General features: G+C 42.3%; 1 protein-coding gene across 1 annotated transcript in view; it reads left to right on the top strand.

The window, feature by feature from the left end:
• Nucleotides 1-319: 319 nt before the first annotated feature.
• unkl (unk like zinc finger) overlaps nucleotides 320-26,742 on the top strand; it is a 43,185-nt gene continuing 16,762 nt past the window's right edge. Inside the window, exons 1-9 of the mRNA XM_068003086.1 lie at nucleotides 320-447; nucleotides 4,552-4,687; nucleotides 7,694-7,811; nucleotides 10,175-10,259; nucleotides 12,708-12,889; nucleotides 16,026-16,065; nucleotides 16,141-16,214; nucleotides 17,969-18,034; nucleotides 18,767-18,932. Of these exons, the coding sequence (XP_067859187.1) occupies nucleotides 408-447; nucleotides 4,552-4,687; nucleotides 7,694-7,811; nucleotides 10,175-10,259; nucleotides 12,708-12,889; nucleotides 16,026-16,065; nucleotides 16,141-16,214; nucleotides 17,969-18,034; nucleotides 18,767-18,932 (907 nt within the window). The 5' untranslated portion in view covers nucleotides 320-407. The remainder of the gene's footprint in view (nucleotides 448-4,551; nucleotides 4,688-7,693; nucleotides 7,812-10,174; nucleotides 10,260-12,707; nucleotides 12,890-16,025; nucleotides 16,066-16,140; nucleotides 16,215-17,968; nucleotides 18,035-18,766; nucleotides 18,933-26,742) is intronic.

The following is a 26,742-nucleotide window of genomic DNA, read 5'->3' as shown; positions in this document are numbered from 1 at the left end:
TTGTAAGATCATTCTTTGCTTCTAGTTGGAGTTCTACTTGCTGGAGCAGTCATTCAGTTTCATGTCAGACAGATTACTGTACTGGAATTTTAAGTATTTTGGGGGAGGGGAGAGAATTCCAATACGCCTCACTTAAGATGGCAGCATTTCATTTGTAATTGTCGTATTTTGTGTCTGCTGTTCTTTTTCTCATTAAAATGAAGTCTGCATAGACTAGATATGTTCCAGTTGAGATCAGTCCAGTGGCTGATGTGTGTCGGGACCTTCTTACAATCTCTCAACTTGTTGTTTAAAGAACTATTTCCTTTTGTAGGGAACTCCAAGCGCAGGAAGCATTACAGAATGGACAGCTCGGGGCAGGAGAGGGACTTCCTGACCTGCAGCCAGGCGTGCTGGCTAGTCAAGCTATGATAGAAAAAACACTGTCTGAAGATCCGAGATGGCAGGGTAAGGAAAGAGAATGAACCATCTGTGTTGGGATGGGAGTATTTATGAAATGTCACTTTAAATTCAAAGTTTTTAATCACCGAATGCTGTGGTTTTTTTCTCATTGCATTCCATTAATTCAGTAGCTTTGTTTGTTTATTCAACTGTTCAGCTTCTTGTGCAACAACAACGTAACACTTCCATTTGTATAGTGTCTTATCACATCAAAATATTTCCAAGCACTTCACACAATATGGGTATGGTGGTGTACTGGTTATGTTACTGGATGAGTAGTCCAGAGACCTGGATTGATAATCCAGAGAATGTGAGTTTAAATCCTACTGTGGCAGTTTGAGTATTTGAATTCAGTTTTTATAAACACATTCTTATCAGTAAAAGTGACAGTGAAGCTATCTGATTGTCATACAAACCTAACTAGTTCATTAATGTCCTTTAGAAAAGGAACCCTGTTGCCCTACCCAGCCTGGCCTGTAGGTGACTCCAGTCCCACACCAGGGGATGGCTCTTAATTGCCCTCTGAAGTGGCCTAGCAAACCACTCAGTTGTATCACCACCTCCTCAGGGCAACAAGTGATGGGCCATAAATGCTGGCCTTGCTGGCAATGCCCATGTCCTGAGAATGAAAAAAATATTTTTGTACTGCATGAAGGCAGTAACAGATACTTCCAAATGTTTCCTGCCCACATCAATTTGACAAGCAAAGGTTACTGTCAAAATCTCTCGTAATTTTTTTAAAATTCAGAATCAGAAAATCTTGAATGGCTTAATATGCTTCAATGGTTAGGCAAATCACATTGTAATAGCAATATTTTTAAAAATCTGTTTCTTGGAGCCATACTTTGCACACAGCGAGATTAACAATTTAACAGGAGTAGGAAAATCTCTTAATTTGAAACTAAAGAGTTAATTACTCCTTCACTGAAGCAGTCTGGAATGAATTGGTGCTAAATTGGGGATCAGCAGCTTTTTGGTCTCTTAGAATCTACAAGGTGTCAGATGGATCCATCCAGGAAGACTTGCAATGTTGGAGCTAGATCTTGGGCTATTCTGATGGCTTGGAGCTAAGCAAAAAGCAGCTGAGACTGAAAGTGCCAGGTTTGATTCCTGGTCTGTGCTGAGTTACTTGATCACTGCTGGAACAATGGGGGTGGGGAGCTGAGGCCAATTATAACTCCCTTACCTCTTACTGGAAGTGCACGCATGTGGGTGTCGTTAGGAAAGGATGAGGACCAGTTGTGATATGCCTGCAGTTGAACAGCCTCATTGCTTGCTGTTGAAGTACACAGGTGAATTTTGGGAGATAGCAGAGGGAGCTAGTACCATGGAACCATGCAGCAAGGAGCTGTCACTTTCAGGAGAGGAGGAAGAAAAATTGGTTAGGGAAAGAAAAATAATTTTTCAGGAAGACAACTAGATCACTTGGGAATTCATCGCATATTTAGAACATCTCTTTAGGGTAAAATATTCCAGACTTGCTCCTTGCAATAATCGGTGAGACTGAAGAGAGATGAAGTAGTTTGTGGCTCCATCTTTGTGTTTAAAGGTGCAATCAGTAAACACTGCCATCTGCTGGATAGTCCAGTTCAGCAAGAATGTTAACGCAATTAAATGGGGACAATTCCGTAATGGTGAACAAACTTTATTCCTTTTCAATGTTATTTGCAACTGCTATGCATCAGTTGGAACAGTAGACTGGATGGTAGTCTTGACATCGTGGGAGATTGGTGTAATGACGTGTGATATCCAAGTGGTACAGCATGGATTTATGCTCATGATTCAGTTCAGCTCTCTTGATGAATCAGTTGATAGAGGAAGTGTGGAACTGACCTGTCCAGCACCAGAAGCTCCCAGGTTTGACTCCCAGCCTGTGGTGAGTTCACTGATCTCGGCACCTCAACAATTGGCCTCTGTGCTTCCTGAGCTGCGGAGAGGAAATGAGCTCGGGTTCCCTATCCCAATAGTTGTCCGTTAATTGATCTCTGCTGGACATTGCGTGAGCGTGTAGCCCATACTCTAGCCAGCGTCGGCACCTACAGGGGAAGAAATTCCATTCGTGAACTTGGCAATCCCAACAATACTGTTTGGAGTGGACAGACAAGTCGCCCCCAAAATGCTGTCACGAAAAGGCTTGTGGAACAGATTGCCACCCTCACAGACATGGAATTTGGATGTTGTGTGCCTAAGGCAGAGGGATATTGGCACAAGACAGTGAAGGGCAAAAAACAATTACTTACAAGGTAGCAAGTGGGAAGTAATTTATAACCATCACTAAACAGTAAATAAAAGAGCACACTTCTAATTGAAATTATTAGCCTGGGATCTAAGCATAACTCCAAGGCTCTTTAATGCTGATTTGCTTTCAACCCGAATTGCAATCCGTTACTAGAGTTCACTGTAGGGAATTAATGTTCCTGACGGTATTGATTCAACAAGATCCACTTAATTCCTCCATAAAAGGGGAATTTTAGGCACACTTGCACTTGCTGAGATAGGATCCATGGAGACTGGCTCCCTTACACTGAATCTAGCTCTTACCCCAGTGGCAGAATCATAAGGCCACAAAGAAGTAGGTTTAGAATTCTGCAGTGAGGATGTGAGAGCTGAATTTAGCAGTGCAAGTGTGGGGCACTGTCATTTGGGCACTTAATGTTACACAAACTAAATGAAGAAGCAGTGGTGGTAAGGCACTTCTTGCTGTGAAATGTTGCAGTCTGTCCTTTCCCATGTAAGTTTGTATGTCATGCACCCTGCTTTCAAATTGCTTTTTTCAAGGCTTGCTATCTGCGGTTCCCCCTTTTTTATAAGTGGAGAGTGACACTTTTGCTTCCCCCTCCATTGTTTATAATTTAACTGGGCTTTATATTAAGAGCTTCACCAGTTGCTGGGCCTGTATATTGGTTTAGTTTTCTATAAAGTACAGAGGATAAATAATTATACATGTCATTTTTACATTAAATGTTTAAGGATTCTGTCATTTGTTCCTTGTGCTACAGACAGTAATGTGCTGTGTTGCAAAACATGTACAGAATGAAAGTGCATTGAAAGCTATCTATAATTACTGGTATTTCTATGCAGTTTGTGTGTGTTGGTCATGATGATATAGAAATCACATCCTTGATTGTTGCTGGTTAGTAAAATCTCCATCTGCACTTCCTCCTCCCAGCTCATGGGTCATAAAAACCCTAAGGTTTAAATTGTAAGAAGATGCTGTTTAAAAACTTTCAAGCAGGTTGCCGCAATACACAGATTCTATAGAATGTGTGCTTTATTCTTGCAATTTAAAGCTTCTGTAAATTAGTTAAAACTGCTTCTGCGCTTGTATTTTCCTTTAAAGAAAGGAGGGTAATATTTCTACTGCTATCCTTTTATCAGATTATTGAATGACATTTTTGTTTTGTGATTCTTAGGTGGAAGATGTAATTGTCAAAATAGCTGATGAAAGGAAATGCTGGATGTTTGCTCTGAAAGTAATAGCTGCGAGGGCCATTTTTATGTCTGTTTGGTGCCGGGGGGCAGTGCTTGAGTGGAGACTTCGGCCCACAAAGCAATGCTGGCCCAGTTTTTCTCTCTTCAAGCTGCCTCTGGTTGCTTGTGCATTATAGGGAAATTCATATATTGGCGGGGAGGGGTGGAGTTTGCTCCTTCGTGTTAATAGTGTGCCAGCGTGACGTTATGCTATCAATATATAAATGTATTGTGCTGTCTGCTTAGATTTAAATATATGCCAAAAAATCTTTATGGTTCTGATTAATGAACAAAGTGGGATAACATCCCGTATACACGCTTATAGTCAACTCTACTCATACGATCTGTTACACTGTTGTGTTCAAACTGTGTGGACAAATGTTACATTGATGGAAATTGATTGTGATGGGGTGGTGGGGGAGAATCATCAAGGCATATGGTCCCATGCTTCAAACAACAAAGTGTCTGGGCTGTTAGTGAGAGGGTGGGTCCCTGTGCATGTGAGGGGCGGGGGTCCATGCATGAGGGGGGCAATGACTAAGTGTGTTTCTCTGCAAATTCCATTTTCAGAAGTACAAAATACGCTGCTGTGGACGTATTGAACAATTTACTCTTGACATAAATTTGTTTACTTTGCAGAAACAAACTTTGTGCTAGCAAATTACAAGACTGAGCAATGTAATAAACCACCTAGACTCTGTCGTCAAGGCTATGCTTGCCCTCATTATCATAACAGCCGGGACAGAAGAAGGAACCCTAGAAAATTTAAATATAGGTAAAGAAACTATTCTATTCATGCAGGACTGTTTGTTTTTATGTAACATTGATTTACACCTGACATTTAGCAAGTTTGTTCCCCCCCCCGCCCCCCACTCCATCGGATATGTACACTTGTAAAAATTGGTGCATGGGTTGTGTATAGAATGTTTGACGTTCCACTTCAAATTGTAATTATACATTCAAATCGAGCACAACTGCAAGTACCGTACAAACAGATAGAGAACTTGGTCAGGATAAAATGGCAGATTGGGAATGTTTTATTGTATATCCTCATGTTCTCCAATACAGTTTAACTAAATTGTCACATTCAGTGACTGTTGAGCTACTGTTATTTTTCTAGTCCTTTTGTCACTCCCCAGGCTTAAAACATTAGTGGAAAAGCTCCTGGTTGATGCTGACATGAAGTAGCAATTACAACACTCTGCTAATCTCAAGAGTATGAGATAAGAGGCCAACCCCAAAGTGCAGGATGCCACCAAGGTTGCAAAGAGTAGGATGGAAGATGAGCTAACTCAAGAAGTTGTGATTCCAAGTTGGGATTTAATAGTCTGTAGATCATAGAGGAAAGGAAAGACTGAAAGCAATAAGACATTAATTAGTTTTTGTCCTTATAAAGAATGGATTAGATTGAGAGAGAGTACAATGATGCCTGATCCCACCCTTCCCTGCTTTTCCTCCCCTTTTTGGTGCAAGCCACCCCCTCCCCTCCCACCCAAGACCTCATCTTATCGAAGGCATGGAAAAGCAGCAGCGATCATTTTTCCCCTCACTTGTGGGAGCTTCTCTTCAGTAATGTGACTGAGACAAACACTTCATTAGACTGGGCAATAATGTTCCCCCCGCATTATCAAATTAACAATTGGCTCAGTTCAAATCTAAATTTATATTGTGCTGTATTTGGAGGCCAGATTATGAGGAACTTTTGTTAAAATAACACATTAAAAAATGTTTGTGTGTTGTGGACAATGCAGCACTTTGCTGTGCAGTGGAGGGAACATTGATTTACTTTGAGGTTGTAGAATCATAGAAGTTTACAGCACATATGGAGGCCTATTGTGTCTGCTGGCTCTTGAATAGAGCAATCCAGAGCTAATTCCACTGCCTTTTTCTCTCCCCGTAGCGCTGTATTTACCTGCACTTCAAATAGTTAGGCAATTTTCCATTTAAAAAATGCAGTGGTTTCTGGTGACATGGCATTCCATGCTCCTGAAATTTCTCCGAAACTAGCAACAATCTTCAAATGATGATGCTATCAATCGCATTGAAACGTATAAATTCTGACAGGGCTAGACAGACTGGATGCAGGGAGGATGTTTCTCCTGGCTGAGGGGTCACAGTCTCAGGATAGGGGTAGGACATTTAGGACTGAAATGAGGAGAACTTTCTTCACTCAGAGGGTGGTGAACCTGTGGAATTCTCTACCACAGAAGGCTGTGGAGGCCAAGTCACTGAATATATTTAAGAAGGAGCTAGATAGATTTCTAGACACAAGGCATCAAGGGGTATGGGGAGAGAGCGGGAATATGGTATTGAGGTAGAGGATCAGCCATGATCATATTGAATGGCGGAGCAGCCGTGAATGCTGCTCCTATTTTCTATGTTTCTATGCCCTCCCCATCATTGACACAGTTGTAGTGTTGAAATCTGTGATCCCACTTTGGCTCCAGCTCACTTGAATACTGAGTAGTTCCTTAGCATTCATAGTTAACGTTTAGTATAGCAGCTGGACTGCAGTTTTGTAAAATCTAGTGCTAAACAACAGTTTGCATTTATAATGTGCCCTGAATGTTGAAAAATGTGTCTTGGCACTTCATAGAGGCATAAGGAAGAAGATGGATGTTGAACTAAAGAAGGAAAGATTAGGAGGGGTGTCTGTCATGTTTCAGAATTATTTTAACCATTTTTCCAAGGATTTGAAAATAAGAATTACTTTCAATATGGGTTTTTTAAGCAGTTTTTTAAAAATGTATTAATTCTCTGGATGTGGGTGTCGCTGGCAAGGCCAGCATTTATTGCCCATCTGTGGTATCCCTGAGAAGGTGGTGGTGGGCCGCTGCCTTCAACCGTTGCAGTCTGTGTGGTGAAGGCACTCCCATAGTGCTGTTAGGTAGTGTCCATGTATAAAAATCACAAATGCCTGATTCAGATCACAAGGGGGTGCTATTACACCCCCTGGGTGTCACTATCATACAAGCAGATTCACTGTAATATGTCAAGTCATACTAAAGTAAGGTGTGAGAGTGACTGACGCCACTTAACCTGACTTGAACTTGTAACAGTGACCAAAAACTTGGTCAAAGAGGTGGGTTTTAAGAAATGCTTTAAATTAGGAGAGAGAGGTGGAGGGGCAGAGGGTGAGACGAGGAGGGGGTGGGGGTTGAGGCCAGAGTCAGAGGAACGTTGTTTGATGGGAGGGGGCCGGGGAAGAGAGGGTGATTGTAAGGCTGGAGGAGCCTCAGGGATAGGGACGGATGAGGCCATAAGTTCAGTCTGGTGGCATTCTCTGCTTGTTTGTAGTGGGTGGCATAAGATCTTTCTCTCCCTCCCTAAAACAAAGTGGTGGAGCTATCTTAATTATCTTACATTGTCACAGTTACATTTTATTGGTATAAACTGCTTAAACATCACTTCTCAATGCACAATAGCTCATGGTTTGATACTAAAATATTACGTGCATTGAAAATGTTTGGGGCGATCTCCCTACTTATGTACCATCTCTGGCCAAAGCAGGAATTGATGTCACGGTATTTGGTATTGTGTAATATGGCTGTGTGGCGCTGCTTAGAAATGTGACAAATACTGGTGTGCCCAACTAGTCCCAACTTCAGCAAATCACTTTGTGGGTAAGGTGCTGATTCTTAGCGTCAATCCCTCATAAACTGAGGGATCTATTAATGCACTGAAAGTTGTACATATGCACAGGTTACAATATCTCCATTCCCTCTTTAGGATGGGCTGAATTACTCTCCAGAATAATCTCCCCCTTTGTTTTATTTTGTAGATCAACTCCTTGTCCTAATGTCAAACATGGGGATGAATGGGGGGAGCCCACAAAATGTGAGAGTGGAGATAACTGTCAATACTGTCACTCTCGCACCGAGCAGCAGTTTCATCCGGAGGTAAGGCTTTAAAAAGCAAAATTGATGAAAAGCTGTAAGTGAATACTAGTACAGTAATCTGATTAAGGGGGTTAAATGATGACTTGGACTTGAGATAGCTTCATTGCCTAAAATTCAGGTACAGTTACTTATACATGGACATGGTAATGACCATTCTTCACATATAACTGTATTCAGAAAGTTATTTGGCTGAATAACTTTATTGCAGTACTGAGGGAGCACTGCATCATCACAGATGCCCTCTTTCAGTTGACACATGGGTTCTGTCTGCCCCCTCGGGTGGATGTAAAAAATCCCATAGCACTACTCGAAGAAGAGCAGCAAAGCTCTTCTGCTGTCCTGGCCAACGTTTATTCCTCAACCAACACCACCAAAAGAACAGATTATCTGCTCATTATCTCATTGCTGTCTGTGGGATGTTGCTGTGTGCAAATTGACTGCCGCTTTTCCGTACAAAACAATGGTGACTACACTTCAAAAATAATTTGTTGGCTGTATAGTGCTTTGGGATGGCCTGAAAACGTGAAAGGAGCTATATAAATGCACATTCTCCTTCCTTCCATCAGATCCAAGCTTGATCCACAATTCCAGCAGGAATCGCTAGACAGGGCCTTAACTGACTTTCCTTATTAAATTAGCAGCACTTGGACTAATTGTGGAGTCCCTGCAAATTCTTGGACTAAGAAGCTACCTCAGCACAGACTAAGAATCAAACCTGAGACCTTTCTAGTTAGTATGCAATCTATTTGCCAACTGAATCCTTTAAAATTAGATAGTGCGAGGGAACACTCGGGTGATTTTTTTTCCCCTCTTTTTCCCCGCCCCCCCCACAAACTTTCCCTCACTTTCGAAGGGTGCCTGGCCTACACTAGGCACCTCACTGTGCACCTCATTAGGTGAAGGATTGCCTGTGCATTCTTGTATCTGTGATCCAAACTGTGACAGGGCTTGAGGGTCCATTGGCTCATGAACAAGGACCACCAGTATCGCCAATTCTTCCTCTTCTCTTCCTCCCCACCCACCGAGTGGTCTAAAAATGAATGGTATATCACCAGATGCTTCTTGATGGTTCTGTGAATGTACTCCATTATTATGGTATGAGATGTTTGAACTTTATTCATAACAAAAATGGAGGACAACAAAAATATGACGTGCACATTTATAATTTAGAAATAAAACTGAAGGAAAACAAAGAGCCTTTAGGTAATTTGAAGTATTGAAGGACTTGGTATATTCTGTCAATTTGTAACCCACCCCTTTTTTTAATTGTACACAGATGTTAGATGCAGTTGAGAAAGGTCATTTGGCATTCCCGCTGTTTCATTATTGGTCAGATTGCCTGTATATACAGAATGTTCTGTGACTTGACCAGTAATACCAGCTATTAGTCAGAAAATTGGCTGACTCGGATACATGCTATGGGATTCCTTTGTTGCATTTGCGCAGTTTAAATTTAACTTAAATTCTATTATTGAATTGTAAAGCTTTTCAAAAAGTCTACTGAGCACCTACTGCCTATAATCCAGATGCATGGTGCTTTCACTTTTATTCCTGCTATTTTTTCCCCCCTCCCCTTTCTCTGGAGCTCCCTTACTGGATATACTCTCATTTAAGATGACCACCCCACTCTGGCCAAGATGTGTGAGAGGAGGGTTGATGTATCAAATTGGCCAGGTTTACACACACTTGCCTCTAAACCGATAGGCGATTTTACATTTTTTTACTTGTATATAAATAAAAACTTGCATTTGTACAGCTCTTTCAATGTAGAAAAACATCCCAAGGTGCTTCAGGTGTAGTCGGACAAAAATAAATGATGAGCCAATGAAGGAGATATTAAGTGGGTTAACCAAAGTGGTGGGTCTTAAGGAGGGTTCTAATGAAGAAGAGGGATGTGGAGAGGTGAAGAGATTTAGAGGGGGAATTCCTTGAGGTAGGGCCTAGGTTGCTGAAGGCATGACAGTGAATGGTGGGGCGAAGGGAGTGATGCACAAAAGGCTGGAGTGGGAGGGATGGAGAGTTCTGGGGGCATTGTAGGGCTGGAAAAAGTTACTGTGACAGGGAGGGGTGAGGCCATGAAGGGATTTGAACATGAGAATTTTAATAAGAGGTGTCAGAGGACCAGGAGCCAATGTAGGTCAGCAAGAATGAGATTGATGGCTGAGTGGGATTTGGTGCGGGATAGGATATGGGCAGCAGAGTTTTGGATGAGCTGAAGTCTGCAGAGGCATGAGGATGGGAGTCTGTTAGGAGATCATTGGATTATTTGAGTCTGAAGGTGACAAAGGCATTAATGAGAGTTTCAGCATCTAGATGAGATAGAGGATATTTTTCTTTGCATTAAGCTTTGTCTTCCCCTCTAGATCTACAAGTCTACAAAATGCAATGATATGCGGCAGACGGGATACTGCCCTCGCGGGCCTTTCTGTGCATTTGCACATGTTGAACGTAAGTGGCTATTTGTTGGCATTCTGTACGCATCGAGGGATGTTTATTGGTTCTGCCTTGGGTTTGTTGTTGACAGACGGGTACAGGATTATCAAGTTGAAACATAACTACTTTTGATCAGAAACAGAAATGTAGAGAATGGAGGGGGGAGCACTTCTGTCGCCGTTCTCTGCCAATTCACGTTTGTAACGCTCGTGTTTACAATTTTCCCCTCCCATTACAATTTGTTTGTACTCTTGTTCCATCTTTTTCTTTTCCACAATAATGTTTGGAGAACTGCAGGGGAAGAGAGTCATAAACTTATCAAAAACCCAGTATTCCACTACTTTTTTTTTAATGGCCTTATCCACTTGGTGTGCTGATTTTAATGTCTTGTAAACCTGAACCCCCAAATTCCTCTGCTCTTCGACAGTACCCATCCAATCCCGCATTCGAAGTATAATTACTTTTTTTTGAGCAAATTGAAGGAGATAGCAGAGGTGCTGACCACAATCTTTCAATCCTCAGATATGCAAATTGTGGGGAAGTCCGAGGGTAGCCAATGTAATATCTCTCAAGGAAGATTCAATGGGGTAACTGGAAGTATTTGTTCAACAATAGTTGTGGATAAACTCTTCGAATCCATAATTTGAGATTGAATTAGTGAGAATTTAGAAATGGTTTAAATAAGGACAGCCAGCATGGATCTGTTAAATGCAAGTTGTATTTGATAAATTTGAGTTTTCTGAAGATAAATGAAGGGAATGCAGTAGATGTGTTGTATAACGGTTTTTGGGAGGAATTCAACAAGGTCTTCGGTTATGGGGCCTTTCAGACATACAAGAGGAACTGCGGCAGCAAGGATCGAAAGTTGGTTGGACTAACCAATTCTATCGACAATTGTTCCACGTCTCGTCAAGTACACAATTCTTTCTTCCATCATTTGTAAAATGTGCAGTAAACATGAACATTTTATGCACGAAGTGCCCTACTGCTACACTGTGCTGAATCAGTGTTGCATAGGGTTAGGGTTAACGAGGTCGGGGGGTAGTTTGGATTGGAGATGGGTTGGAAATGATACACCCCAGGGGCCAGTGCTGGCTCCATTTCTGTTCTCAATACATACAAATGATTTGGACATGGGGATAGGGAGCAGTATTGGAATTTTCTGATTGAGGGGTTTAGAAAACAGTGAAGAGGACTGTAAAAGACATTGAAGACATAGCACAAGTTAGCAGAATGGGCAGAGAGGTGGGCAGATACAATTTAACATGGATAAGTATGATGTAATGCATTTTGGAGGAAAAACAAGAAATGGGAGTACACTCAATGAAAAAATGCTGAAGGGTAGATGAGCAGAGAGACCTGGATCCAAATACATAATTCTCAGAGTGAGTGTGCAGGTAGATAGTGTTTTTTTTTTAGCATTGTAGCATTTTAGGTTGTATAAATAGTAAAGAAGTAATCATTTTTAAAGATAATGGTTAGGCCACAGTTAGAGTACTGTGTGCAGTTTTGGGTACCCCATCATAGAACATTAAAGACATAGTGTAGATTAACCAGGATGATGCCAGGGATGAAAACTATATTTGAGAGACTTGAGGTAGTGGGTCAGTTTTCATTGAAGCAAGAGAAGGCAAAGAGGAAATTTAATAAGAGATGATTAAAATGGTCAAATTTTCTCACAGGTTGAGTAGGAAAAGACTGTGTCCTTTGTTTGGGAAGTCAGTTACCAAGAGCCATCGATGTAAAATTGTCAGAGTATGGGAGAGGTTAGGAGAAATTTCTTATGCAGAGGGTTGTTGGAGCACAGAATGCTTTGCCACAGGGAGTGGATGAGGCAGACACCATTGCACCTTTTAAGGGAAAATTGGATGAATATTTAAAGCGGAGGAAAATTCAGGGCTGCGGGGAAAGAGCAAGGCAGTGGGATTGTTTTGGCTTATTCTAGCCAAGAGCCGGCACAGACATGATGGGTAAAAGGCAACCACCTGTGCTGTAATCTTCCATGGCTTTATGCTGAAGAAATCCAGTGACAATGTCAGTACTGCACCAACTCTTCCTTTAACTTTGTCTCCTTTCCGTTCAATGGTTGCACACCTGAAGATTAAACAAGAGTCTGAATGATCTCCTAGATTTGGTATCCTGGACCACGCAGTTAATGATTATAAAGAGATGAAGCAAGTGTTGTACAGTCTTTAAATATATTGCTGCAATCTTTGAGTGACAGGATAGCTGTTTTGCAGTCGTGTGTGTGTACAATCAAGCACGTGATGCTGTGAGCTGCTAAGCTCTAAAAAGTGACGTGCTTCTATTTTCCATCATTTACAAATTAAGTTGTTCCTAGACTCTTGAAATCTTAACTCTTAAATAACTGGTTACTATTTGTTTTGCTAATTAAGCAGAACTCTTTTATTGAGCAGGACAAGAGTTTTCTGTTCCGAATTTTGAATTTTTTCTTCTTTATAGGGATTCCTTCCACTGAGGAAGTCCAAATTATGAATCAGGTAGCCTCCATGATGCAGGCAGGAGCTGTGGCGGGTGCTCAGCCCAAGCAAAGTGCTCGGCTTTATTCTACAGAAAGTCTCGGATCTACAAATGACTGGGGCACGAGTATTAACTCAGCCAGCAATAATGGACAGATAGGAAACGTGAGTATACCTCTTAATGGTGTTACATGTTGGTATTTCAGTGCCTTCAAACCTGCTTATCGTTGGAATACTTATATCCTGACTACCCCACGATAGAACTCAAAACTCTTATCTATTCCTATAGTATTATCTAATTTTTCTGTCAATGTTTTAATTTATAAATATTTTAAGTACAAGACTCTGGCATCCACAAATAACCTGAATGTGATCACTTTGCTGTTTTCGCATCTTGTTGAGATGTGAATGGCTGAGAGATTTGGGACTAATCCCACAAGCACATTGGCACTTGTATCCTGACCTGTGTATAAATCCTTAATTTTTTTTTCTTGTTTTAGCTCCTTAAAAAATAGATGCATATTTTTAGAAACTTCATTTTTTTAAAATCAGCCTCGCTCTATTTGTACCATTGCCAGACTACTAGTGGGCAAATGACCTGCTGCCTTGCACCTACCCATATTGCTTTGAAGTGTGAAAGAGATCCAGAGAGACTGTCCAACTGAATTTTTTGTATAGATGGAGAGAGGTAGTGAGAGAGTCTCATTCATGAGGAAGCAGTTTGTGACACATCAGGTTCCACCTGTACGCTGAGGACACCCAGCTCTATCTCCACCACCACCACCACCACTCTCCATTGTCTCTCATTTGTCACACTGCTTGTCCGACATTCAGTACTGGATGAGTAAAAATTTCTGCCAACTCAATATTGGGAAGACCCTTGTCTTTTGGTCCCTGCTGCAAACTCCGTTCCATGGCCACCGACTCCATTTCTCTCTCTGGCCACTGTCTGAGGCAGACCATCCCCAACCTTTGACCCCGAGATGAACTTCCAACTACATATCTGCTCCATCACTAAGACTGCCTACTTCTACCTCCGTAACATCGCCTGTCTTCACCCCGCCTCAGCTCATCTGCAACTGAAACCCTCATCCATGCCTTTGTTACCTCCAGATGGGACTATTCCACTGCTCTTCTGGCCAGCCTCCCATCTTCCAGCCTCCCATCTTCCACCCTCCATAAGGAGAGAGAAATTAAAGTATGAGAGAAAGCTAACTAGAAATATAAAAACAGATAGTAAGAGTTTCTACAAGTATTTAAAAAAAAAAGAGTAAGTAAAGTGAGCGTTAGTCCTCTGGAGAGAGAGCCTGGGGAATTAATAATGGAGAATAAGGAAATGGCGGATGAATTGAACAGATATTTTGTGTCCGTCTTCACTGTAGAGTATACAAATAACATGCCAGAAATAATTGTGAATCAAGAGGTGAAAGGGAGGGAGGAACTTAAAACATTTACAATCACCAGGGAAAGGGTTCTGAAAACATTTTAGAACTAAAAGCTGACAAGTTCCCAGGTCCTGACAGACTTCATCCTTGGGTCTTAAAAAAAAAAGTGGCTGCAGAGATAGTGGATGCATTGGTATTAATTTTCCAAAATTCCCTAGATTCTGGAAGGGTCCCATCAGATTGGAAAATAGAGGAACGTAACTCCTCTATTCAAGAAAGGAGGGAGACAGAAAGCAGGCAACTACAGGCTAATTAGCTTAACATCTGTCATAGGGAAAATGCTAGAATCTATTATTAAGGAGGTTATAGCAGGGCACTTAGAAAATCTCAATGCAATCAGGCAGAGTCAACACTGCTTTGTGAAAGGGAAATCATGTTTGACTAATTTATTAAGAGTTCTTTGAGGAAGTAACAAGCAACGTGGATAAAGGGGATCCTGTGGATGTGGTGTACTTGGATTTCCAGATGGCATTTGACAAGGTACCACATCAAAGGCTACTACACAAAATAAGAGCTTGTGGTGTAGGGGGTAACATATTAGCATGGTTAAATGATTGGTTAGCTAACAGGAAACAGAGAATAGGCATAAATGGGTCGTTTTCAGGTTGGCAAAATGTAACGAGTGGAGTGCCACAGGGATCAGTGCTTGAGCCTCAACTATTTACAATCTATATCAATGACTTGGATGAAGGGACTGGATATATGGTTGCTAAATTTGCTGATGACACAAAGGTAGGTAGGAAAGTAAGTTGTGAAGAGGACATAAGGAGTCTGCAAAGGGATATAGATAGGTTAAGTGAGTGGGCAAAAATTTGGCAGATGGAGTATAATGTGGGAAAATGTGAACTTGTCCACTTTGGCAGGAGGAATAGAAAAGCAGTATATTATTTAAATGGAGAGAGATTTCAGAACTCTGAGGTATAGAGGGATCTGGGTGTCCTAGTACATGAATCACAAAAAGTTAGTATGCAGGTACAGCAAGTGATTAGGAAGGCAAATGGAATGTTGCCATTTATAGCAAAGGGAATGGAATATAAAAGTAGAGATGTTTTACTACAGTTGTACAGGGCATTGGTGAGACCACATCTAGAATACTGTGTGCAGTTTTGATCTCCTTATTTAAGAAAGGACATAATTGCTTTGAAGGCAGTTCAGAGAAGGTTCACTCGACTGATTCCTGGGATGAGGGGGTTATCTTATGAGGAAAGGTTGGACAAGTTGGGCCTGTACACACTGGAGTTTAGAAGAGTGAGATGTGATCTTATTGAAACAAATAAGATCCTGAGGGAACTAGAAGGGGTAGATGCTGAGGGGGTGTTTCCCCTTGTGGGAGAGACTAGAACTAGGGGCCACAGTTTAAAAATAAGTGGTTTCCCATTAAGACTGAGATGAGGAGAAATTTCTATGAGGATCGTGAGTCTGTGGAACTCCCTTCCCCAGAGAGTGGTGGAGGCAGGGTCATTGAATACTTTTAAGGCTGAGTTAAATAGATTCCTGATTAGCAAGGGAGTCAAAGGTTATAGAAGGTAGATGGGAAAGTCGTGTTGAGGTCACAATCAGATCAGCCATGGATCAAATGGCAGAGCAGGCTCGAGGCAAATAGTCACTGTCTAGGCTCCCTGAAGAATGGTCAGCTCAGCAAACCACCAGAGTTCATATGTCCCAGCAAGAGAAACAGAGGCATTCTTTTTTTTAAAAGAAAGGCTATTTACCTGTTGAGTATTGCACTTAAATTGTATTATGGGTTTAGTACAGTGTAAATGCTTATAGTTGGATGACTGTCAATTTGTTGCCCTGTGACTTTTAATTGTGAGCATTTGTTTGATTTCACTTCTTTAAATGCTTTTCTATTCCAGGTTTCATCATCTAGCAGCCCAACGGTTACATCAAGTTCAGGTAGTAACAGTTCATTGTCTCCAATTGGACCATTAAGTAGGCCCAAATCTTTCACTAACGGTAGTTTATGTTCAGATCCTGCGACGTCAAGTGTTTCATCACCGACATCTACATATCCAAAAGCACCAGGGTTTGAACGAGAAGATCAGGTAACTCTCACACAAAAAATCTGCATTATAACTGGGGCTAGAGGATAGTTTCTCTTTCTAAATATATATTTTCCCCAATCTGTTTGCAGTCTTGGGCTCCAAAGCCTATTCTGCTCCTATACTTTATGCTGTGTATTCCAGTGTTTGTAACTTGGGGTTCTTCTATGCAATGGTAAAGTTCTGTGTGTACACTAATGTGATCTGGCAGTTTGGAGCCATTTTGACCACTTTTGTTTTAGGTGTGTCAGCTTTTGCTAATTGACGTCTCTGATGCATGGACTCAGGTGTAATGTGTCTGCGGGTTAAGGGTTCTAAGATCGTGGAATTGTTTTTCTAAGTCAGTGCAGGTGAGTTCATCTCAGACCTGAAACGAGAGACATTTTCAGAGCACCATTTGATGAAGATCAAGAAGGGCTTCAAGTTTGTTATATTTTTGAGCATTTTGGAAGGACAATAATGCTCTTCTGTTCTTCTTCCCCAAACTATTTGCTGGCTTTAACAATCTTCCCATGAGTAATGCATGTTTCTCATGTGAGCAGCAGGTTGACCTGCGCTGAGGTCTGTCCCAGTGCATAACAGGTCAGACTGATGCTTTGTTGCTCCCCCACGTCGGTTAGATTCCATTAGTGGAAGCACTGTGCCTTGGGTTAGCACCTTCCCGGACTTAGAACAAGAAAGATTACAGGGTGATATGATTGGAGTGTTTCATATTCTGACTGGATGGGACAGGGTCGATAGAAGCCAGCTGTTTCCAGTAGTTGAGGGTCTAGAACGAGGAGCCATAGATACAAGATTAAATGTAAGTGATTTGGAATAGAGGGCGGGAAAAATTTCAGAGTTGAGGCCATGGAATTCACTTCCAGGGTTAGTGGTTGAGGCAGAAACTGACAACATTCACAATTAGATTGGATAGCTGGATGAAGGAAAAGGGGTTGAAGTGATATGGGAACAGGGTGGGTAAACGTGATTAGGACAATTTGCTCGCGTGGAGGGTATAACACCGACTGGTTGGGCAAATGGCCTGTTTCCGTCTTGTAACTTCAATGTATTTCTTACATGATATTAGGAATTTAGAGAAAGGGAGTGACCACCACAAACTTGCATCCTGTCATCTGATGTGCTAATGTTGTCAATCTCCTGGCCATATCCGAGGAAAGAGAGACAGTGTCTAAGAATATTGTCTTGCTTTAATCTGTGCACGAGCGTGGGTTGGGCTATGTGGACAGTAATGGAGACCGATCTGATACCACTGGATATTACACCCTGCAGCAAAAAGCAAGAGCTCACACATACTCTGTTCAAGGGCACTTAAGGAGGCCAATTGGACAATGGTGAAGGTCAAGTTTCATTCTTCTGGCAATTTGAGCCAAATATGTTTGTACCTGTAGTCACATCCAGAAAGTATGAAAGGAGCTGGCAACTTACCCTCTGCCCCTTTGCATTTGTTGAGTTAATTGTGTGCGTGAGTGGATGTGGTAAGATTGGTGCAGTATTTTCAGACGCTTGCTGGTCGCCATGTTGTGAACTGGTTGTGCAGATATTTTCCACCTGCTGTTCTGACAAGATTGCTACCCAACTGCCTCTTCTAAAGATTGTGAGCATATGTGCAATTACTGCTTGAACTTTTTCATTCTTCTCGACACGGGGTGGGAAGCGAGAATTGAGTACTCATGAAGGTGGAAATTATTGTGATTAGAGTGGGTGAGATATTTGGATTGAAACTGAAATGCTTACAGCTGTTTGATTACTTGCAGGCAAAACAACATAAGAACCAAACACTAGAGAATAACCAGAAATTAAACGAACACGATAGTAAACAGGTGAGTGAAAGGAGAAATTTTAAAATGATTTTGATTGTAATGGTGTTACCACTTTGTGACTTTCCTGCCTTCCTTGGCTGAGTGTGCTGGGGAGCTGGGCCCCATTACCACTACCACTACTCTGTATTGGCAGACAGTGGTGCATAAAAATGACTTTTTTTCACAATTACCTGAGCATTTGAAGTGTGCTCAGTATACAGTTTGATGTGGAGGAGTTTGCTTATCCAGTGTAATAGTTATTGTCTAAGACTCTAACTGGACTTCATCAAAAATATTCTCTCTTTATAAAATATTTGATTATTTGCATTAATCCAGGGGTTTAACCTTTTGGGTCTTTGATATGTATTCTGAGTATGAATATTTACACAGGATCCTCTGGGAACAATTACGCTGATTTTTCTTTTAGACAGTAGTGATGCAAAAGCATGTTGTGCTTATCTTGCAACACAGTACATTTGAGCATTAGTTCCTTAATTAAAGGTGAATTAGATCCTGAGTAATCGTGACTAAATGAAATATTTGTATGCACAGTACTTGTATTTCAACAGGGAAAAAATCATTTGTAATTGTATTTGGAAAAAATTGAATATAAGTAGATTTGATCAACTTTTCACATAATGGAGTTTTACTGTGATTGGTGTAATACTTAATAAATGCTGTAAAAAGTTAACATTTGTGTTGGCAAGTATATTTATACCCTTGTTCTAATCAGATCCCTTCTGTCCCCTGCAGAACCTTTTAAATGTGTTTTCAGTGGTAAATCCACTAGCCTCCAGTATAACATCTAGTTTGGCGTCTAGTATTGGATCTGATACTTCATCTCCCTCCACTTTGTCAACAATGAATGCCAAAGCAGTTCCATTTTACCCTGCTAGCAATACAGTAGAATCAGTAATTGGTAAGTGCTAATTTAATTTAGTGACCTATTTGGACGCTACTGGAGCTCGTGTTTTTGGATTTCAGAAAATGATCCCTGGTGATCAGGATGTACTATCTTGACAACAGAGCAGTCTTCATCCTGATTACACTGCTTGAATTGTACATTCCTGCTAGATCATGGCATAGTGTTGACTGGACTTCAGAAGTGGTCTCAACACCAAAGCAGAGAGTTCATGTACAGCAAGCCCTGCTGGAGGTGAATGTTGACTGAGGACAGTAGTGGTTTGGCTGTGATAGATTCCTACTGTCAAACATTCTATCCTACTCTTGGCTAGAAGATGGTGCATAGGAACCGACAGCCTGCAGCTGCCTCGGCTTTGAGCCTTTCTTCTAACCCCAGTTGTATTTTCCTTGTTACACTCCTTTCCCCTGCCAGCTGTTTCTACCTAAACAATGAATGGAATCTCCAAGGTTCGTTGTTCCACAGCAACAAAGTTGGGACAACAACTGGTGTCATTACTCTTCTTAGTTTAAATAATGTATCCAACATGCCACCTGCAGTGGGTCAGTGCGTACATGCACTGTGTGGTGTAGTGCTAATCTGGACCAGAAAGATTCCTGGTTTAAAACATTGCCTGTGTTGACTTAACAGCTCTTAGCCAAGGTGGCAGTAAGGTGCTATGTTGGACCTCACCTTCTGTAGCTAGTGATTCCTCTTCCTGGTGGCTCTGCTGGAAGTGACTGTGTGTGGATGTTGGTTGAGCACCCTGTCAGGTTTGGCTTTGATGGTCCCCCATGGTCAAATATTCTAATGTGGATGGAGTTCCATCCAAGTACTGCTTAACTTTAGAGATCAGACTAGATCAGGCATACTCAGGAGTGTGGTTGTATAAGTGATATCCATTATCACTCACAGAGAATGCTTGTTGGTTGAGAGTCACTACTGTCCATGGAACTATATCTGCACATGAGTCAGTGCCTTCCAGAGAAGGGGGATGCTGGGAAGAAATTTAAGGGAAATAATGCTGTGTTGAGCATAATGTTTTGCATCTTTTCAGTGGTACAGATGAGTGCGAGGAGCTCAAAACTTACTGATGGTCGTAAATCTAAGGGTTTGCCCACCAACAGCACTTATAGTACACCTTCACATGGCTGTTTGAAGAGGAGTGTAGAAGAGCATGCCAGGAGCAGCACCAGGCGTACCTAAAAATGAGGTGCCAACCTGGTGAAGTACAATATAGGACTACATGCATGCTAAACATGCTATAGACAGAGCTAAGCGATTCCACAACCAACATATCAGATCAAAGCTCTGCAGTCTTGCCTCGTCCAGTCATGAATGATGGCGGACAATTAAACAACTAACGGGAGGAGGAGGCTCTGTAAACATCCCCATCCTCATGATGGCAGAGTCCAACACATGATTGCAAAAGACAAGGCTGAAGCGTTTGCAACCATCTTCAGCCAGAAGTGCCGAGTAGATGATCCATCTTGGCCTCCTCCCGATATTCCCAACATCACAGAAGCCTGTCTTCAGCCAACTCAATTCACTCCATGTGATATCAAGAAACGGCTAAGTGCATTGTATACAACAAAGGCTATGGGCCCCGACAACATCCTGGCTGTAGTGCTGAAGACTTGTGCTCCAGAACTAGCCATGCCTCTAGCCAAACTGTTCCAGTACAGCTACAACACTGGCATCTACCCGACAATGTGGAAAATTGCCCAGATATGTCCTGTCCACAAAAAGCAGGACAGATCTAATCTGGCCAATTACCACCCCACCAGTCTACTGTCAATCATCAGCCAGATGGAAGGTGTCGTCGACAGTGCTATCAAGCGGCACTTACCAATAACCTGCTCACTGATGCTCAGTTTGGGTTCTGCCAGAACCACTCGGCTCCATACCTCATTACAGCCTTGGTCCAAACATGGACAAAAGAGCTGAATTCCAGAGGTGAGGCGAGAGTGACTGCCCTTGACATCGGCAGCATTTAACCAAGTGTGGCACCAAGGATTCCTAGTAAAATTGAAGTCAGTGGGAATCGGGGAAAACTCTCCAGTGGCTGGAGTCATACCTAGCACAAAGGAAGATGGTAGTGGTTGTTGGAGGCCAATTATCTCGGCCCCCAGGGCATTGCTGCAAGAGTTCCTCAGGGCATTGACCTAGGCCCAACCATCTTCAGCTGCTTCATCAATGACCTTCCCTCCATCATAAGGTCAGAAGTGGGGATGTTCCCTGACAATTGCAGTGTGTTCAGTTCCATTCACTACCCCTCAGATAATGAAGCAGTCTGTGCCCGCATGTAGCAAGACCTGGACAACATCCAGGCTTGGACTGATAAGTGGCAAGTAACATTCGCGCCAGACAAGTGCTAGGCAATGACCATCTTCAACAACAGAGTCTAATCAGCTCCCCTTGCCATCCAATGGCATTACCATCGCCAAATCCTCCACCATCAACATCCTGGGGGTCACCATTGATCAGAAACTTAACTGGACCAGCCACATAAATACTGTGGCTACAAGAGCAGGTCAGAGGCTAGGTATTCTGCGGCGAGTGACTCACTTCCTGACTCCCCAAAGCCTTTCCACCATCGACAAGGCACAAGTCAGGAGTGTGATGAAATACTCTCCACTTGCCTGGATGAGTGCAGCTCCAACAACACTCAAGAAGCTCAACACCATCCAGGACAAAGCAGCCCGCTTGATTGGGACCTCATACATTCCCTTCACCACCGTGGCTGCAGTGTGTACCATCCACAGGATGCACTGCAGCAACTTGCCAAGGCTTCATCGACAGCACCTCCCAATCCTGCGATCTCTACCACCCAGAAGGACAAGGGCAGCAGGCACATGGGAACAACACCACCTGCACATTCCCCTCCAAGTCACACACCATCCCAACTTGGAAATATATCGCCGTTCCTTCATCGTCGCTGGGTCAAAATCCTGGAACTCCCTACCTAACTGCACCATGGGAGAACCTTCACCACACGGACTGCAGCGGTTCAAGAAGGCGGCTCACCACCACCTTCTCAAGGGCAATTAGGGATGGGCAATAAATGCTGGCCTTGCCAGCGATGCCCACATCCCATGAACAAATTTTTTCAAAGAAGAATGGGAATAGGTTGCCAGCTTAGACTCGTCAGAGGAGCGATGCAGGGAAAAGACAAGAAACGAAGTTGTAAGAAGAAAATGTTCTTTTTAAATTTATGGGGAAAATTCAAGTTTCCCCCTCCCCATCCCTCTTTGTTAAACTATTTGTTTGGAACTAGATGCCACAGCTGGTTTGTTTCTCTCCCCTTGAGTTTCTCGCATTAAATGACAGACATGTGTGGGGAGATGGGGAAGTAGAGAGATGATCATTAGCCACTTGAGCTTTTGGTCAAGCAATCAAGCGCATCTTGTTGATTTGTGACTGTTTAAAGCCTCGAGGGCTGAAAATCCTGTGGAAATGCTTGTCTTTCACCGCAATTAGTGATTTAGCTTTTGCTTTTAATAGTAAAGCTCATTAGCACTGAAGCAACTGAGCCAGTGTGTATTCTGGTCATGAAGTGTCACCTCAAGTTGTTTGATTATTCCAAGCAATGGCATCAAGAGTTTTCCATAGTAATTGGACCTTTTTGTGTGCTCCATGTTTGCTGTCTTGTGCCAGATTTCCACACGCAGAGTTAGACACCCAGAGGTTGGTGATATTTTTCTGGTCTGTTTGTAAGCTCCTCTGCGCTAGCTCCATGTGAGGAATCTGGCACGCCTCTGGGAAGTGTCCTCTCCTGGGTGTGTGCCAGACATTTCATGTTTTTACATGGGTTTTTTTTGTGCAGAGATTCAGTAGAATTGAACCATAATAAATTATTCCTTTTGAGGTTGGCAGGTGCAACAGCGATACAGATTTCACATAGATGTGACCGAGGAAGTAGTCTTCTAGCTTTTTGTGGTCTTCGTCATCAAGTAAATTAGATTTTTTTTTTAGTAGTGATGTGTTATGTTTAGAAATCATCTGGCAGCTTATATATTGAGCAAAAATGTACTATTTAGGGTCCCAGTAGGGGCACTATAATTGGCCTCTGACCTACAGTGAGGGGGAAGGAAATAAGCTAGGGTTCCTGCTCCTAGTTGCAAGGTTGTTCAGTGAGGATATGATCAGCTTGGCTGTGATCTTTTTCTTTCTCCTCTTCCCCCTCCCGCTCCAGTCTGCTCGCACTCACAGTCCAGGCTCACTTGTGTAAAATGTTCACTTGAACAATATAGTGGAGGGCTGCTGCTGCCACCTGTGGAACTGTATCCCAGCATAAGTCAGCAGGATGGAGGAGATATCTGTATCCCAGCATAAGTCAGCAGAACGGGAGAGATACCTGGGCAAATCCCCCCCCCCCCCCCACCAGAGTACAAGAAACGTAAGCCAAGGCTTAGGAGCAGGTTCCAAACATGCTGTGATGAGCGCAACGGGGAGCAGATTATAGCAGAAAAGATGTCAGTTGTGTATTGAGACTCCTATCTATGCAGTACTTGAATGCACCTAGTAGTGGAGCATGTTTGCTTCAATGAACTGCTTGCAAAGCCTGTGTTCAGAGGAGGAATATTCATTCCTGGTAGAATTTGTTTTGGTGTAAAATAAAGGTTGTGAGACAGTACACTGCCACCCTCCATATTTTTACCCCATCCAAAAACATTATTTGGGACATTTATTTAAAGAAAGAATTGCCCCACCCATTCCTGCACATCAAGATTTAGAACACCAGACTGCTGCTGGTTTTTGTTTCTTAGAATTGCCAGGTGGTCAAATCAAAACCAGACAGTCTGGTTGTGACCTTTTTTGCTCACTGATCTGTTTTTATTGAAGTACTCAGGGCACATGGTTCACTGTTGGAACCCTACAGTTTAGTTTTTCTTCCTTGGCTACATCAGATTTATTGGCGTCAGGAGGAAAGAATTCAAATTTGATATTTTGTTTCGTAGACAAAAATTTAAAAGGGTATGGAGAAAAGTCAGGGAACTAGGATTAAGTGGACAGTTCTTTCAGACAGCAGGCACAGGTGGGATGGGCTGACCGGCCTCATTCTCTACTATAAAATTCCATGATTCTATGTGAAATTCTTCTTCTGGATTTGCTTAATAGTAGGAGGCACTTCAACTTACTTTATATTTTTGCCCTGCACTCCAAATTAAGCTGATACACTGAACTCTTGTTCTTCAGGAGGTATCAGGGCATGTAGAACCAACACACACTGGATCCTATTGATGCTGAAGTATTGAGCAGCTTTGATATCTGCAGAGACATTGGTGATTCTAGCGTTAAATGAAATTGCATGACTAACCCAGCCAGCTTCCTCATGTGAGGTGTCTGATTGCTTTGGCAGTGCGGTTAGGCTGCTGAGAACACGTGATGCAAATTGCTGTGATTAGTCAGTTTGTGAAGGAGGGAGGGGGGGGTCCGACTGGAAATGGGTGTGGAACAGAGGCTGGTGCAGAGTGACTCAGCAGTTAGAAGGCCAGCACTTGAATCCTGAAACGCAGAGCTCACTCTGCCAAGGTGAGGACATATTTACTGTGAGAATTCACAACTTGCAATGTTCTCTCTTTTTCTGCTAAGCTCTGTGTAGCAATAAGGTTCCATTATAATGACAGTGATGCTGTGTATGATTTTCTGATGAGCTGTACGGGTAATGAAAGAAAACTCTCAATGAGGAACATAATTACTAGTTGGTATGAATTCCTTGGTTTGTTAGCTGGTGACAGTATCTGAGCTTGAAAGATCAGAGCATTGGTGCCTTGATTGGAGGAGGAATGTAACCTGTTCTGTAATATGTGGTTTATACTTAGAACAGTGTGCTACAAGCCCACTTATGTTCAGTGTAGCCTTTAAATATAGAAAGGTGTTAGTTCAGTTTATCATATAGACATGTACCTGTAGTAGTATTGACGTTTAAAAAAAAAAGTATTTTATGAAGGGGTTGGAAGATATAAAGTTTCATGTTAAAGCCTAAAAATATGTTTTGCTTTTGAGTCTGCAGCTTCCCCGAAGGTTTGGGAGTAAAGTCCCTGTCTGTATTGTCAGCTAATCTGAGTGTTCCTAAGGTTGGGGGATGGGAAAGTCCCAGCCCTGGTCACTGTGCAACAGCCTGTGCTGGAAGTGTATTTGTGAATGGCAGGCGATGGCCTGCGACAGTCACGTACGAATAATGGCCACATGGGCATGGTACTGGAGGGCCAACGCCCTTGCAACTGTACCCAATGATGCCTTCAGGAGAGGATGGGTGGAAATAGTCTACAATACTTTTGAAAATTGATTTTCAACAGCCCCCAGATTACTCACAATTACTTAGCAATGGCAGTTTATTGTTGTACTAGATATCGTGCTTCAGTGTAACCCTCCAATATAACTTCAAAAGTAATGTTCAGTCAATCCTTCATGTAACATTCAGGGTTGTGTTCTTGATCTTGTTCCATTTATAACCAAGAAAATGCACAGGTAAAAATAACTGGGTCCTTCGGTGTACCTCTCCTCACCTACTTGAATTGCACTAATTGGCTTGGTGTGTTCCTTGTTTATAAAGCACCTGGTAAGGGACCATGATGGCTACCAGCTGTGCCCTTTGATAACCACTGCTATAGCAATGCACTTTAACCTGTACCGTCAGTTTGTGGAGTAGACTAATAAACTGTAATTTGATGCTGTTGGTAGTTGAAGCCTAACTTGTTTTATGTTGGTAGCAGTGAAAGCACCTAATTTTTCAATTAAGTTTTCCTCTCAACCTGTAAGAATGTTCAAAATTTTTTTTAAAAGTTTTTGATTTCCATTGCGACAGCTTAATGTTTCCTGAGCTGATTGTTTGTTTTTTAAAGTATGAAGATGCTGGTTCTGTTCTTGTTCTATGCTGAGTTCATTGATCTCAGTCAGGAAAGTGATAGGTTCATACAGCTGGCCTCAGTACCCTGGGCTAGGAAGGGGTAAGCAACTGGGTTTCCTGCTCCTGATTCATTGTATAATAACCCCTGCTGAAAATGCTTATTGGTGGGTGCCAGATGAAGGCAGAACTCACTGTCAAGGCTCACATGCGTACGGGCAAGATCCTGGGTTGTTAACAGGATCTGTGGAATTGTACCTCAACAAGGAGCCACTACCTTCATAAAAGAGGCAGAATTGGCCAACTTGGCAACAAGAGACGGAAGTTTATGAAGATTGGTGTGGATGCAGAGTTGTATTTTTTTATATACTGTTTGCTGCGCTTGTGTGACCCCCTCCCTCCAATTTCTCCTCCTGAAGGCATTGACTGTTTCTGGGCTGTGTTTCCAGTACTTTGCTGAAGTCACCATTCTTCATACCTGAGCCCATGGTGCGTATCTGTAGACTTTTTGACCAGGGATGCCATCGTAGCTGAGCTCAGTCTTATCTTCTCCCACTATCCATTTGTGCAGACGGGTCACTGGCTAGTGATCAGGAACTGATTCAGGCCAATTGTAGCAGCCCCATCTGTCATCCTGACTGAGGTCAGGTAAGTTGGTACAGACAGTGAATGGGATCTGGTCTGTGTGGCTTAATGTTGCAGATTTAGAGCATATGGGGAGCCTACTATAACCCTGTGTCTCTACCCTTCTCACCCCTGAGGAAGTTTTCTGTCTGTTCCCCTGAATATCCATTTACAGTACAGATTGAAACCATCAACTGCAGTACAAGTGGCTACTAAATAAAAGCAATAGTTTTTACATTTAATGACAATAATTGATCTGCAAAATTAGTTTCTTAGCATCAACAGTACAAGGTGGCATCTTATTGAGTGTGGCAGTTTTTCCAATCGTTACTTCCGTGTGAACTGAAACTCCTG

Source organism: Heptranchias perlo, chromosome 22 (assembly GCF_035084215.1).
Source record: "Heptranchias perlo isolate sHepPer1 chromosome 22, sHepPer1.hap1, whole genome shotgun sequence".
Classification (NCBI taxonomy): domain Eukaryota; kingdom Metazoa; phylum Chordata; class Chondrichthyes; order Hexanchiformes; family Hexanchidae; genus Heptranchias; species Heptranchias perlo.
The sequence above is the reverse complement of the archived record's forward strand: the minus strand, read 5'-3'. Positions and strand labels throughout refer to the sequence as shown.